Source organism: Nyctereutes procyonoides, unplaced genomic scaffold, assembly GCF_905146905.1.
Source record: "Nyctereutes procyonoides isolate TBG_1078 unplaced genomic scaffold, NYPRO_anot_genome, whole genome shotgun sequence".
NCBI classification, from domain to species: domain Eukaryota; kingdom Metazoa; phylum Chordata; class Mammalia; order Carnivora; family Canidae; genus Nyctereutes; species Nyctereutes procyonoides.
The window spans coordinates 12,724,683-12,741,664 of NW_026575137.1; the positions used below are offsets into that span (position 1 = coordinate 12,724,683).

The following is a 16,982-nucleotide window of genomic DNA, read 5'->3' on the forward strand; positions in this document are numbered from 1 at the left end:
GAATGATACAATGATATATTTCCAAGTGAACATTAGAAATTTGGAAAATTTGTATCTGCCACCATGAGTTTGACAGCATCCCAGTGCTTAAAGAATTTCTGATGAGATCAGTTAGGATATTAAAAACATGATTTTTATTTTTTTAAAAGGTTTTATTTATTTATTCATGAGAGACACACACACACAGAGAGAGAGAGAGAGAGAGAGGCAGAGACACAGGCAGAGGGAGAAGCAGGCTCCATGCAGGGAGCCCGACCTGGGACTCGATCCCGGGTCTCCAGGGTCACGCCCTGGGCCGAAAGGAGTGCCAATCAAACATGATTTTTAAAAATACTTTATACAGTGGAATATTTTAACATTGTAGAAGATGTGTGTAACTCACTGAACCAGTATTTTCCAAATGAGCAATGCTTGCATGTTACAAAATCAGGTAAGTGTAAAAGATTCATTCAAGGTGCAAGATAGACCAATAGAGTATGGGAAACTTCACCAATACAGATTCCACATTGCAACAGTTTTTAAGAAACTCCCACTTGACAAATTTTGGCGTAATATTTTTTTCCTTCTTCTCTTAAAACCCTTCAAGACTTCCCATTGCTCTTACTCCACAATCTGTGTGTGTGTGTGTGTGTGTGTGTTTTAAGATTTTATTTATTTATTTATTTATTTATTTATTTATTTATTTATTTATTTGAGAAAGAGCACAAGTAGGAGGGAGGAGCAGAGAGAGAAGCATACTCGCTGCTGAGCAGGGAACCTAACACGAGCCTGGAACCCAAGACCCTTGATCCCAGGACTCTGGGATAATGACCTGAGCTGAAGGCAGACACTTAACTACCAGAGCCACTCAGGTGCCCCTCTTCTTCCACAATCTTAACCATAACCTAAAGGCCCTGCCTGTGAATCAGGTCTCTTTTCCTACCCCTGCCCTCCCTAAGAACCCACACATTGGTTTTCTGTCTTTTGCTAAACAGCTTTATTTTAAGATATACTATAAAATTTTACTTGTTGAAGTGTATGATTTTAGTGTACCTGCAGAGTTGTACGGCTCTTACCACAGTGTGTTTGAACATTTCCTCTTTCCAAAAAGAAATCTTGTGCCCATTACCAGTAATGCTCCATATTCCCCTCTTTTCCTCTAGCCCCAGTCCCTGTTAATCACTAATCTTTGGTGTAATATTAAAGAATGATGCAGTTATCTGGAAAATTATTAAGACAATCCTCCTTTTTCCTGTTACGTATGTATGTGTATGTAGCCAGATTTCCTTCATATGCTTCAAATAATGTATCACGCAATAAAATGAAATGCAAAAGCAGGTATGCAAACTCAGCTGTCTTTTATGAAGCCAGACAATAAAGGTATTTGCAAAACGTAAAGCATACCACTGTTCTCACCAAAGTGTTTTTTTGTTGTTGTTGTGGAAAATATTTATATAGGTGTAATTTTTTTAATGTAGGTGCAATTATATAATATGTAATTAGTCTTATTATTTTGAAAGAAGTTAATATATATCTAAAGAATATCTTTGTTTAAATTTATAATATGGTGGATATCAGTAGGTATAACCCATGTAAACAAAGGCTCTTTGACATCCTCAGTCTGTTTTAAGAGTATCCTATAAATCAAGCAGTTTTAGAACCACTACTCTAGGAATAATCAGTGTTTAGAAGACCAAACACAAACTTATTCCAAGACCTCATAGGTTTTAAGCAAGTGTAAGGTATAGCAGCTCTTAGGAAAACAGAGAATACCTGCACGCCTAGTGAGCTTACATACATTTATGGTTTACCTTCTAAAATATATCTTAGAAACTAATTTAAAACCAGGGATTGGCAAACCATGACCCTTTTTATACCATGTCTAGCTCTCTGCCTATTTTTGAAAATGTATTGTAATGCAGCCACACTTATTTACTTACTTACTGTCTTTGGCTGCTTTTGTACCAAAACAGCAAAGTTGAATGGTTGCAACAGAGGCTTAAAATATTTACTGCCTGACTTATTTTTTGCTGAAACCCTGTTTTAAACTCCTAATGTAGTGTTTTTGGATTCCTTCAAGTGTTTCGTTATCTGGAATGCTTTGAGTCTAATTGTGTAGGTCTTGGACTCTTGACCTTTTGGGCTCCTTACGCCCCAAAATCTGTAGCTTCATGATTCTTGGATTCATGATTCCTATCTAAGGAATTAGTTTCAATTAGTCAACTAATTCCTATCTAAGGAATTAGTTTTCAATTTCTTTAAGGTAAATACAGTATTTTCTATAAAGAAGGGAGTATCTTACCAGAGAAACCTCATTTCTGTGCCTAGAATTTTCTGTCTAAACTCCTGACAACCAGCAGGAGTGAGACCAGAACCAAGACTTCTACACTAGCCCATCATTTTTCCATGATGCTGTAGTTGTATGAGGGAAGAGGGGATGGGAATACAGTTAAATAATGAATTTGGTTTTAAAACACTAAGATTGAGGTAAAAATGGGGTCTCCAAGTGGAATTAATTTATTAGGCTATTGGAAATACGAGAACCATATCTGGGAAAAGAGTTTAGGACTAGATTTAGAAGTTCTTAAGAAAGGTTTCTTGTAAATTTTTAAGATTCTGGGTTGATAGTCATGCTACTTACATGGTGTACCATAATTCACGTGCTCACGCGAAACATATTTAAATACTTTAAATATGGATGGTTTGGATGATGGATTGAGTATACAAATATAATAGCCCAGGGGTTTTATTTTGGGGACAGTGAGAGTTGGACAGACAAGGCCATGTGTAATGTAGTCTACTTTTAGGCTCTTTCATTGATTAACCAACTATTAATTGAGTATCTTCTGTCTGCAGGGTGCACTATTCTAGGCACTAGGAATATAGTAGATAAAATGGGGGCGGGTGGACAACTAAAAACAAGCAAATATACTCTCTCATGTCAGGTTGTGCTAAGAGCTATGAACAAAAATATACCTCAACAGGGTAAGGAGAAAGAGGTCAAGTGCAAGTCGTGGGCACTTTCCTGCACCTGCAATCCTGCTCCTTCCTTGCATTCAGGAAAATGCATCAGAATGGTAGTGAATTGACTAGTCTTGGCTCTAGTTTAAATTACATGAACACTAGCCATCACCACCACCACCACCCGCCCCAGAAAAGGGGGAACATCAATTGTAACTTTCCTTTTAAACAGATTTGTGACACTTTTTATAATTAAATCTCATCCTTACACTGTGTCACCAAGTTACTAAGGTTAGGAACTGCTGGTACAGATAAATGTAAGTAATATGCTCTTTGGACCATGTATCCTTTGCCATTTAACCACACCGAGCTTGTTTACATGTTTGAGACAGGTGAGAAAAATAAATAGTACTAAATGTGCAGCAGTATAGGGACTTGCCGTATTTGTTTAGGCACAAAGTGGATGAAATTGATCCTAATGCAGTAGTTTTAGATTTTTCAAGTCACGGTTGTTTCAAGTTTTCAAAACAAATTTGACTAACAGCTTTTAATTTTGTTAGGTACATACGTTTTTAAAACCACCACTGTCATCATTACCAAAAAAAAAAAGAAAAAAAGGAATTTTGACACAATGGAAAGAGAAAGAACAAAAATCTCAGAAAACAAGAGTTTTTGCCATGAGTTAGTGGAAAATCTTACATACTAGCCACTTGTCTGCACACAAAAGCATCACAGTATCTGCTTCTAACCTTTAGGAAATACTCAGCATTCCTCTTTTCCAGGCTTTATTTCCTTTACCAATCCTGACATTACCAACAGTGGCTTTAGATAATTATAGGGCTTTAAATATTAGATATGTCAGTTTGCCAAAATTATAAGGACCAGTATTTCCCAGAATAGAGAATTAAGAAATTGAGTAAGGATTACACTTAGAATCTGAATGCTTACCTTGGTATAAATAACTAATTGCAAAATAAAGTATTCTTTCCCTTAAAATTTGTACAGTGTCTCTCTTAATGTTAGTTTATGACTGTATACAAATATTAAGTTATACTCCCTAAGTTGATCTTTTCAGCATGAATTTAGCTATGCTCTGCTTATATATATATATATGTGTGTGTGTGTGTGTGTGTGTGTGTGTGTGTATACACTTTGCAATTCCTTAAAATAGCAAAATCTGCCAAAAAAGCAGTTAGCCATTTCAGTAGATCTACTTTTGCTGCTACTATATACCTTTGTTGCTCTAATAAGTGATATCACTTATTTCTGGGTGTTGTCTAATATTAGAAATATTCATTCATGTTAAGAAGTCAAAGGTAGGGCAGCCTGGGTGGCTCAGCGGTTTAGCACCGCCTTCAGCCCAGGGTGTGATCCTGGAGACCCCGGATCGAGTCCCATGTCGGGCTCCCTGCATGGAGCCTGCTTCTCCCTCTGCTTGTGTCTCTTCCTCTCTCTGTGTGTGTCTCTCATGAATAAATAAATAAAATCTTAAAAAAAAAAGTCAAAGGTAAAAGATGAGCTAATCTGTGGAAGTCATTTTTGTGTCTTTTTTTAATAACCAGTTTATAATTTTTTGATATTTTAAGTTCTGTGAATTTGAATGCATGTTACTTGTAGTCTAGAACTACTTCAGCATGTGCTTTTTTAAGACTGTTGTCTCCACACTGGAGTACAGAAGAAGATCCATTGGGATGTGAAGGAGGAAAATATTAGGCTTTGTATTTATACTTCATTTTTTATTAAAACAAATTAAGCTTTATCCATATTAGTGTATGGCTAGTCATTGGCATCCTCATTTGGAATATTAGAGGGTAGTAAAACACTACATGGGCCAGATCCTGAGAAGAATGGGAAGTGGTAATGAAAAGTCTATTCTCATTTGTTCTTTTCTCTTAACATATTTTGACAGATTGCATTTGATGTGTGCTCAACTCCGTGGGTTACTTGATTGTGTTACCCAGTTTAAACTAGACTAACCTTTAGTGAACAGGCTGCTAAGAAGCTGCAAATTGTGGATGATAAGAATGCAAACAAACAATTAGAAAAATTGAGTGGGCATTGCTATGCCTACCAAGACCTTTGTCAACCATATCATAAGGTTAAGATCATTTAATCATACCTGGTGAGAAGTTGGTCACAAAAAATTCCAATCATCAAGGAAGATTTTTGAAATAGAAATATATTTCTACTTCTGGTAGGAAACCTTGCCCATTTATACTGTGCCTTGAGATTTTAGCTAATGATATTCTGAAACTGTCTAAATCAGCAGGATATCTAAGCATTCAGAATGTGAAGATTGGCCTCTGCATTTTTAAAGATGATTATTTATGCAGTACCCAATAAGACAGAATTTAACTAAATATAATTATGAATGCTTAGAAGGCATTCTTTAGGTTTGTTACTTACAGGAGGAAAAACATATGTGGGGGAAAAACACTTTTTCTTTTCTGCCATGAATAAAATTCGCAAAAAACAATATGACAATCAACCAGAATACATTCTTTATCAGTGTTTACTGTTGGGTACAGCATAAAAACATTGCTGATGAATTGAGTAAATCAGTAGCAGAGCAAATTTCAAATTGGAAAAATGTACAGATGATTCTGACATTGGAGAACTTGGTATATTCTATTTCAGTAATGAAACGCATAAAGAACTATTTTTGTGAACTACTAAAGATTAAAAAAATACCTACAAAGGTAGATTCTCAAGAATAGATCACTTAATTTAAATTTTTTAGTGTGGAAAAAGTAAATAAAAACCACTGATGAAGGGCCTGTGTGAACTGGAATGAAATTTAAAAAAAAAATAAAATTTGGGGAGTAGGGAAATACAATTATAGAGATAGTACCATGCATGAAATTCATTCACTACATTATTTCTATAAATCAATGGTGGCAAAAAAGTTATAAAGCCAGACTACAAATTGGAAAACAAGGCCTTTAAGTTATAGTAAGGGCAAAGTGGAAGTCATCATCTTTTATTGTACAAAGAAGAGATTCATTGACTATATTTCTCAAAATACTTTTATAGAGCTGACCAACTTAAAAAATGAACCACACATTTTTCTTTTACTAAAATTCAAGCATTTTAAATGTTTTGATCTTTTTTACAATAACAAGTGATTGTCTACTTAGATCTTTTTGGGAAAAATTTGTGCTTACTAATCTGTCCCTTCGGTGTTAAGGAAACTTTAACAATGTGTCACAAGGTGGCTTTTTTTTTTTTTTTTTTTTTTAAGAAACTCATGCAATCAAGAGTATATTCTGAGAAAAAAAAGTATATTCTGAGAAGTTTACATCATTGTGTGTTTTGTTATTAAAAATTGTTATTTGTGAAAATTCTCATATCTGCATAATTTAATAGCTTGGGAGTAGTTTTCTAACAGAAAGGTTCTGGAGCATGCTTATCAAATCCCAGCTCTGGCATGTAATAATTATGTGATCTTGGGGTTGGTTAGTTGATCACTCAGTGCCTCCCCTTTCTCATCTGTAAGGTGGAAATAATGGCATCTGCCTCATAGAGTTATTTTGAGACTTGACTGGGTTAATAGTGAAAGGGAATATAAGGGAAGGGAGAAGAAATGTGTGGGAAATATCAGAAAGGGACACAGAACATAAAGACTCCTAACTCTGGGAAACGAACTAAGGGTGGTGGAGGGGGAGGAGGGCGGGGGGTGGGGGTAATGGGTGGCGGGCACTGAGGGGGACACTTGACGGGATGAGCACTGGGTGTTATTCTGTATGTTGGTAAATTGAACACCAATAAAAATTAATTTATTAAAAAAAAAAGAAAGATTCATATAAGTGATAGCAATACAGCCAGTTTTTTATCTTTTTAATGGAGGAGATTTTTAAGATTTTATTTATTTGAGAGAGAGAGAGAGAGAGAGCGCACAAGCAGGGTGAGTGGCAGAAGGAGAAGCAGACCCCTCACTGAGCAGGAAGCCAGTCTCAATCCCAGGACTCTAGGATCGTGACCTGAGCCAATGGCACTTGCTTAACCAGACTGAGCCACTCAGGCGCCCCAATACAACCAGTTTTAAAAATATATATTTTAAGTCTTTTTAGTGAATCCATTTGTTAAAAATGCCAAAATAAAGTAAAACCATCAGATTCAATTGCAGGAAATATTGGTGTCGAGTACATATCCACTGATGTATGTACTCCATACACAACAACTGTATGTTGACTGCATATCCACAAAAACCTTTGCATACTTGGAATTAGAAGGTAAGGTGGAAAAATTACTGTCATGTTTTAGTAAACATGGCCTTAATTTAAATGGATCTCCGTATCTTTGTCAGGTATGATAGTTTTTAATATTAAAAATATTAAAGTATTAAAATGCATGAATTTAGAAGATTATTAAAAAGTAATGAAGCATATTCAATTATACTGCTTCCACTAAAAATAGTTAGGTTTGGGGCACTTGGGTAGCTAAGTGGTTGTGCATCTGCCTTCAGCTCAGGGCATGATCCTGGAGTCGGAGATCAAGTCCTGCATCAGACCCTTTGTGTGAAGCCTGCTTCTCCCTCTGCCTTTGTCTCTCATGAGTAAATAAATAAAATCTTTAAAAAAAAATAGGTTTTATACATATATACATTATTGTAGTAGGATATGTGTAATAGCCTTCCAAAATATACAAATAAACATTTTGGAGTGTATGTCTTTGCATATTGTAGATATTTAATAAATTTTTCTTGCATGCTGCCCAATCAAGAAAGGCTAAGGCCAGCTCCATGGTAGTCTGACAAAAAATGGGGGTAAAGAACTGTGGTTAACAAAGGAGCCAGAACTTTGTATTTGCAGTTTCCTTCAAAAGTGTTAACTGTAGTAAGGTGTTTTATCTCAGTAGGATGGCTTGGGCAAATAGTAGCATGTATGCATATTTATTTTAACGCTTTTTATAATACGTTCTTAAGTCTCATCTGAGTAAGCGTGATTTTTTGATTAGTGACTTTTAAAGGTAAAGAGTGACTTTTAAAGGTAAAAATCAAACAATACCTAGCCTAAAACCAAGATAGTTGTCTTTATTTTTCTGCAGATTTCACTTTAGTGACAAATGACAGTATTTCAGTGTGAATATAATTTCTATCCTTTTATCATAGTTGCTCTCTCCTTGAAAAAGTCTTATTTATGTATATTGCTTCATAGTTAGCAGTCTGCTTTCATATCTTATTTAATCCTTAAAAGAACCTTATGTGAGGTTAGGAATTTTTGTCGCATAAGGCAGTTGGGAAAGAGGGTTTAGAACTACTTGGCCCAAAATCTCACATAGCTAATACATGATTAAGTTTGTATTTAGAGTTCAATATAGAGAGACAGCATAGCAGAGTATTTGTGAAGGCAGGATCTAGAGTCAGAACTGAATTTTAGTTCCAGTTTTACCACTTAATAACCTTAATCAGGCAATTTATATAATCTTTTTATGGTCTCAATTCTCTTATCTGTAAAAAGGGGGTACTTTAGTTAGTTTCTATAGGTCTGTACTATCCAATGTAGCAGCTACTTGCATGGCTACTTAGCACTCTTTCTCATACTTTCTCCTTAATAGTTTTTTATATTAATTACATTTTGAGATCGTATTTTGGACTTGTTGGTTTTACATATATTATTAAAATTAATGTTACTTATTCCTTTTAACTTTCTAACCTGTGTGCTAGGAAGTTTTAAGTTACAAACATGGCTTGTATTATATTTCTGTTTTGGACAGTGCTGCTCTAGACCAGGGGTTGGCAAACTCTGGCTCCGGAAATCCAGCCAGGTGCCTGTTTTTGTAAATAAAATTTTGTGGGTACACAAGTCATACCCATTCAATTATATATTGCGCATAGCTACTTCTATAGCAGCAGAGTTGTACAATTAATTGCTACGTGTAGAACTATATATGCTTTGCATAGCCTAAAATATTTACTATTTGGTCCTTTATTGAAAAAGTTTGCTGACCCCCTACGCTAGGCTGTAATTGAAAAGTGCTCAGTGTATTATCTTTACTTGAGAGTAGATATGAGAGACAGACATACAGAAAGTAGATTGGTGGTGGACGCCACTGGGAGAAAGGTGGTGAGGAATGACTGATAATAGGAACCATGTTTCTCTTTGGTGATGATGAAAGCATTCTGGAATTAGATAATGGTGATAGTTGTACAACTATTGAATAACCTTGAATACAAAAACCACTGAATTTAAAGAGGGTAAACTATGGTATGTAGATGATATCTCAATTTTTGTAAAGTGAATGTGAGCCTGGCTTGGTAGATGTAATAAAGCAGTACATGAAACATGGTATGTGTTGATGAGAACATGCAAAGAAACAAGTACAAGTCAACTGTGGGGAATATTAAAAAAAATTGTTTTTGAATTGTTTCTTACATACTCCTGTTGTCAAAGAATTTTTAATCACTCTTCAGAGCTGTCGTTTATTGCTTATTCAAACTAGCATTTACTGCTTTACTCATAAAAAAAGACTTAATTATCAAGATACAATTTTTTTTTTGGTGGTAAACTTAGAGATAGTGTACAAGAATACATATGTAGCCAATCTCAATAAATAGTTGAATGAATACATAAATAAATAAATAAAATCACTATTTCTTGAATGTTAATACTCTTCAGGAAGCACTAATCTAAGTATAGAAATCATGGCTTTATAAAGTTTTTTTTAAAGGATTTATTTATTTATTTATTTATTTATTTATTTATTTATTTATTTATTTATTTATTTATTTATGATAGTCACAGAGAGAGAGAGAGAGAGAGGCAGAGACATAGGCAGAGGGAGAAGCAGGCTCCATGCACTGGGAGCCCAACGTGGGATTCGATCCCGGGTCTCCAGGATCGCGCCCTGGGCCAAAGGCAGGCGCCAAACCGCTGCGCCACCCAGGGATCCCCTATAAAGTTTTAATGAACTTTTGAAAGGAGAAAATATTAGCAGAAGGGAATTGGAAGGCTATTTCAGAATATCCATATCTTGCGTGCGTGTAGGTATTTTTTTCTTTAATGAATTACTAAACATCTATCATATGCAAATCCTAGGTATTTTGACATTGCTCTGAAACTGACAAAATATTACCTGCTTTGTATAGTTGACTCGCTAATTTGTTATACATAGGCATTCCAACAAGTGTTTTATAAAATCCAAACACCAATAATCAGTGCATTTTATTTTTGAACTTTAGCAGTAGATTTTTATTTTATTGTTCTGAACCCATTATATTATAGTACCTTGTTTATGATATGTTAGGGTAGCATGTTTCTAAGGGCACAGACTTTGGAGCCAGATAGACCTATTTCCTAATTTGACTCTACCATTTACTAACTCTTAATGTGACCCCGGACAGCCTGTTTAATATTTAACAGCTCTAAGTCTCCGTTTCCTCATTTCTAAAATGGGAATAATACCTTCTCTAGTGAGGTGTTTTTTGTTGTTGTTGTTTTGTTTTTGTTTTTGTTTTTTTTTAGGGAATAAAGAAGAAAATGAGTGTAAAGTACTTAGCACAGAGTAACCCACTCAATACATGGTGACCTCATATTATTATTGCCATTTAATGTTAAGGTTTTTAATCAAACATTAAATTTTTCGGTTGTCAGCATCATACATTTCATTATGTATTTTACTGACTCCTACCTTTTCAAAAACATAATGAAATATTAAGTAACATTCTATTTTACTTTCAGTCAAAGAAAAATAAGAAGAAATCAAAATCAGATGCTAAAGCAGTGCAAAACAGTTCACGCCATGATGGAAAGGAAGTTGATGAAGGTACTTGAGCAAGTGAAAGGACTATAGAGAAATTTTAAATCCTTTTTTACCATGGTGCATTATATAAAAGCTGCATTTGTGTCGCTTGATCTTGTATCTAGGTTTTATTTTAATAATTACAGATTTTACTGTGTAGATCTGTGACCTTGTTAGAAAACACTTTTTTAAAAAATCTAAATTATTTAAGGATTTCATAGTGTTTTTCCTGAAGGGAACCACCTTGAAATTTAAGGTCTAGCTCAGTATCTTGAGCAATTGTTTTGTCTTTGTTTCTCAGAAATATGGTTTGGACTTTATCCCTCTTGTTTATAAATATACTATCCCTAGAAGGCTATGTACAAAATTCTTGAGGAAGCCCCTTAATGTCATCACCAAGTAAACCCATTTATTAGTAACTATTTATAACACTTTCAATTCTCTCCAGCAGGATAAAAAGATATACAAGATGATCTACCTATTATTTTTCCTAATTCATAGATGACAGAGTTGATAAAATGACCAGAATAAATAAAAATGGCAGTTAGCTGCCTAAAACTACATACTGGGATTAGAATAAATTCTTAGGATAAATTAATATAATCAGTAGTCTTGGCTTTTAGTTTACTCTCTAAATTTATCATGATATTTTATGTGCCCTGCCCCATTTCCCTCCTCAAAACTACAGCTTTTTTTGTATTCCCCTTTACTGAATAACACTTTTTTTTCTGGGGCTATGTCAGGAGCCTGGGAAACTAAAATTAGTCACAGAGAGAAACGACAGCAGCGTAAACGTGATAAGGTGCAGACTGATTCTGGTTCATTGGATTCAACTATCCCTGGGATAGAAAATACCATCACAGTTACCACCGAGCAACTTACAACTGCATCATTTCCTGTTGGTTCCAAGAAGAATAAAGGTATATTAGTGGAACATAAGAGTCATACATCAAATCCAGCTTCTTTTAATCAGATGTACAAAATATCATTACGTCAAAATTTGGCTATTTTGAACTGCTTACATGATTGTGCTGATATACCCTTCTTCGTGAGAGCACTGTGGACCACGTATTGGTTTACCTGAAAACCAGCAATGTTACTTGTTACTACTGCCTAATGAATGGCCTAAGTTAAAATTGCCTTTCTGCCTTGAGTCACATGAGAAAATGATGTTGCCTTTTTTTCTTGTGTGCATTGCTTTGCCCCAACTCTCTTACATCTCCATTTCTTATAGTGGATGAGACATTTACTAAATGAAATTATTTGTCACCGTTCTGCATGTTGAGTGCTTTCATTCCAAGATGAAACAAGCATGTTCTGGATAGTGCAGGCTCTATCTGGACTTCTTATCACCCTGACTTTTTGAGAATGCCATAGGTGTTTGATAAACTAGACTGGAACTTCAGAGGTTGTTGAGCTAATGTTCTTCCCATGTATTTAAAGTGCTCACACTATCCAACACTGATGGCTTCTGTAGCTCTACATTGCCATCACTTTTACCCTGGAGACATCAGTCAGGGTACTGTTCAACTTGCACATTGACTTTTCTTCCTCCTTTTTATTAATTGCCTACTCTGAATTTGTCTCCAGACCACTTTCTTAGCCTTGTTATCTTTTACTTTTTTTGCTTGATGACTTGCCAGAATTTATTGCTTTGGTATAGCAGTGGCTTCTATTTATGCATTTTCACCGTTACATATTAGCTATGCTTTAGTGCTTCTTTCTGTTGGTGGCCCTTTTTCACTGTCTTGGTGCATGCCTTCCTTGCTAGCACAATCCTTTGTCATGCTGGTTTTTTGATACATTGTAATCATTATGCTTTTTAGTGTCAGAGAAATGGTATCTTTGTTGTAACATCGTACCTCTTGCTGTATTTCCTAAGTCCTGGTCCCAAATACTGGCAGTGTTCTTAAGTTGGATGTGTTTGCTTCCAGGATTATTGAAAAGGCAGCTGGTATTGTTGAGAGGTGGCAAAGTTGAATCCAATTACAGAGCCCCAGTTCTCCAGTTCCTACTTAAAAGAATCTTGATAAGCCTTACAGAACAGCAGACTCTACGTATACTTGAACAATTTTCCAGGTCCTATGTTGCCATTTTAGTTGACTAAGAATAGGGTAACTATAGAACTCAATTCCTTAAGGACATGTTAGATATGTTGTAAAACTCTTTTCCAGTATATGAATTTAGTACTTGAAGAAGCAAGTTATTAAAATTAACAAGTAAAAATTAATTTGTTTGTTAACTCCTAATTTAATGTGCATAGTGTGGCCTATTTAGTATTAAATAAATTTTATTTCTATTTCAACCAGGTGATTCTCATCTAAATGTTCAAGTTAGCAACTTTAAGTCTGGAAAAGGAGATTCTACACTTCAGGGTGAGAGAAATTACATGTAACTTAAATTGAAGGCCCATCAAAATAGAAACTTACATACATGTCTCTTTCCTCACATGAATGATACAGAAGGAAAAAAAAGACTTAGAAATGAGTTTTAATTTCTAAAGTAACATAATCACAATCCAGAGATTTTGGAAAATGGATAAAAAGAAAAATCATTCCCACTTCTAACAGTCTTTGGTATGTTCTAGTTGTTTCTCCCTCTCCCCATATGTAAAAACATTTTTTTAGTAATAGTTTATACGCAATTTTTATTCTAGCTTGCATTGTGTAAGCCAATACAGAAAAGAAAGATTTGGGGTTGGGGAGGACTTGGTTTTAATATAGGCATATATGGGATAAAAGACTTTACCCCTGTTTATTAGGGGAAAAAGCCTTAATACCTATAATTATTTAAATTGATTCCTTAGCAAAATCAAATATTTTACAATAAATGGACTACAATCTAAAGTTGTACTGTGCTTCACAATTAGAAAAATATACTTTATTTGCTCATTTATGGTAAGATTGAATTAAGTAGAGTGGTATGCCTTACCTAGAAACTAAAAGTGTTGTAAAATATAAATCGAGAAATGAAAAAGCACTTTCTTGTTTCAGGCTTGTTTTCACCTTGTCAGCTTCCTTCATTCCCATGTTTCTTAATCCTGGCTACACTTTACAGTTGTCTAGGAAGCTTAGAAAAACAACATACACACATATGTACATATACCTGCATACAAATATTCTGATTTGATTTGATTTTTATTTTCTTAAGTAATCGCTATGCCCAATGTGGGTCTTGAACTCACAACCCCAAGATTTAAGAGTCACATGATCTACTGACAAGCCAGTGAGGCATTCCTAGAGATTCTGATTCTAATTAGTCTGGGCTGAGGCTCCAGTGTCTATTTTCAAGAAATTTTTCAGTTGATTTTAATGTGCAGCCAGGTTTTAGAATCACTGCCTTATTATACATTGTGTGTGTGCGTGTGTGTGTGTAAAAAAGAACATATAACTAAAGAAAAGTGTTCATATTTTTAGTGGGTGAGTATTCTGAGTATAGCAGAATATGTGTTGTTTTCCTGTTTGCTCTGTTGTACTTTCTTTGAGCAAATCATTCTGCTGTTGAAAACATCATTAACATATAAAGTTCAAGCCTACCCTTAGTTTTTAAATTAAAAGTCATCCATGATGGTCATGTCACTTTGAAGAGTTTTCATTTTTATCTTTAATGCTCAGACTGTTTAGAGGACAGGACAGTAGGGGGGAAAATGAGTGATAAGTATAAACCAAGCAGTCATAGAAATTTGAAAATATCCAAGTTTTAGAATAAGGAGTCATGTATCAGTTTTTAATCTTCTTTTCTTTTCTTTAAGTTCCTTCAGGATTGAACGAAAACCTCACTGTAAATGGAGGAGGCTGGAATGAAAAGTCTGTCAAACTCTCCTCACAGATCATTGCAGGTGAGGAGAAGTGGAACTCTGTGTCCCCTGCTTCCGCAGGCAAGAGGAAAAGTGAGCCATCTGCCTGGGGTCAAGACACTGGAGATGCAAATGGAAAAGACTGGGGAAGGAGTTGGAGTGACCGTTCGATATTTTCTGGCATTGGTAAGAAGTGTTAGAAAATTTTAAGTTCACTTACAGTTGTTTATTTCTGGTACGTTTTGAATTTTCAAGGAATGCAAAAAAAAAAAAGAAAAATGAGTGAAGCTATACGGAAATAATAGTAATAATTAATTCATCTTCAACCTTCACGTAGAGCAAAGGGGAAACTAAAAACGTCAGTAATAGCATGTAATACTTCCTCTTAGTGCTCTCACATTTATCACTTCTGATTATCAGTGTAGTTAAGGGGTATAATTGTGTATTTTTAGTGATGTTATAAATGTAACATGTGAGTAGATTTTTTGATTAATTTCAACAGTTCTGTTGAGTTTAATTAAAAATAATGAAAGTGGTTTACAGCATCTACTTTGATGCTGTTTTGCACTCCGCAAAATGACTATCTATAATTAATTTTCCCCCTCAATTTTAAAAATACAGACCAGTAGTTGAGAAAGCTTATTCTTGTTGAAAGCAATCAAATTAAAGGCAACTTAATTCCGGGGTGTGTGTGTGTGTGTGTGTGTGTGTGTGTGTGTGTGTGATGGAAAAGAAATCCATGTTTAATATGGAAAACTACAAAAAGAGAAGGATAAAGCCACTGTTACCACATCACCCAATGACAACCACTGGTTTTTTTTTCCACTGTTTTTTATAAATCTTTAATGACCTTTTATTTTTTCCTGTGTACAGTTGTTTTTTGTTTTTGTTTTTGTCTTGTTTATTTACATAATACAATTTGGATATGCAGTTTTATGTCCCCACTTGTAACATAAACATTTTCCTCTTTGTAAGTATTTTTATTTGAAGACCCTATGATATATTGTATAAACATAGCATATAAATTATTCAACTATTCCTATATTATAAAGATAATTTTTTAAAAAAACATTGTAAATGACATTGCATTGAATATATTTGTTTTTGGCTTATTTGGAGTGAGGTTATTGGGTTAAAGGGAGTATAAACATACAGTGCTCTGTGACACATTGTCAAGATATTTTCTAAGAGAGTAGTTCTAATTTATACAATCAGCATCAGTATGAGGGCCAATTATCATGTGCTGACCAAGATTAGTATTTATACATCTTTTCTAACTTGATAAACAAAAAAATACATAAAGTGTTCTGGTTAACTTTTTAAATCACTAATGAGGTTGAGTATTTTTCACGACTTTCTTCATCATTGCTATGTTATGAATTGTCTATGTTCTTTGCCCATTTGTCTAATGGCCTCTTATTGTTTGTTTTTTTTTATTAAATCAAGTTGTAACTCCTTACATTAAACATACACTTTTTTCTGTTGTGCTTGTTGCAGATACTTTTGTTTTATTTCTTTTATTTGAAAGAGCAGTAGACACTACAGAGTGTTTAGTGTTTAAGTAGAAAAAAACTTTCTTCCAATGTTATTTGCTTTTCTCATCATTTTTAAGCCTAGAAACTCCTGTTGACTATTGTCCCCAAGAATGCAGTTAGTAGCATTTACTGATAATTATTTTTAAGCTCATTCTTCCATACAATGTCCAGAAATTGTGTAGAAATATCAAAATTGGCTTGGAAGAAGAAGACAGTCCCTAAATGCCCAGCCTCATTTTCAATAATGAAGAAAGCATAAATGCTGTAAAGCATCTTTTCATATTTAACAAAAGATAGTCAAATTTTATGGAGTAATGTTAAAAACTATGGCCTTTTCAGATATTTGCAATTTACTTATAAAAGCTATGTAGCATTTTTATAGTTAGGACATAAATTAGATGGTACTTGCTTAATGTTTGCTGCGGATAAAAGCAGCAGGTTACAGTTCCTGTCTAGGTGGATTAGGACCTTTGTTGAAATTGAAAGAACTATATTAAACTGGATTTGTAGTAAATCACTAAGAAGAGACTGGTGTGACTGGTCTCATGGATGTATATGTTCTTTAAAATACTCATTTACAAGTAAAAAATATCTTGAAAATGTTGAGGAAATAATAAGTATAGTAGAATGAGTGTGGACTAGTTGAAACAGACCTATTTGGCATGAGTCCCTATTTTCCCACATACTAACTTCTGTGGAAATCAGGCTAGTTCTTTAACCTGTGTGAATTTCCTAGTTTCAGTAGTTATGAGGATTGGCTGTAATGAAGGTCAAGAACCAAGTTCAGTGCCTGTCCCAAAGTAGTAGCATAATGATGGTAAATAATAAGGGAGCTTGTTAAAGTGGAGAAAGGCTTTGAAGATAAACTTAAGTTCCAGTCAAGGCCCAGCTGTTTTCTGGCTGTCAGCAAGTCACTTAAGTACTCTGAAATTGAGCCTTAGCAGGGTTACCCTACGGATTAGAGGCACTGG

The 16,982-nt window shown here is 34.6% G+C and overlaps 1 protein-coding gene across 3 annotated transcripts in view; it reads left to right on the plus strand.

Moving 5' to 3' along the window:
- The window catches only part of MTDH (metadherin), a 56,022-nt gene that overhangs the window by 16,581 nt on the left and 22,459 nt on the right, over positions 1 to 16,982 (plus strand). For all 3 annotated transcript variants that reach the window (XM_055303320.1, XM_055303322.1, XM_055303321.1), the window contains exons 3-6: positions 10,620 to 10,704; positions 11,424 to 11,600; positions 12,990 to 13,055; positions 14,432 to 14,662. In XM_055303320.1, coding sequence (XP_055159295.1) covers positions 10,620 to 10,704; positions 11,424 to 11,600; positions 12,990 to 13,055; positions 14,432 to 14,662 — 559 coding nt within the window. The remainder of the gene's footprint in view (positions 1 to 10,619; positions 10,705 to 11,423; positions 11,601 to 12,989; positions 13,056 to 14,431; positions 14,663 to 16,982) is intronic.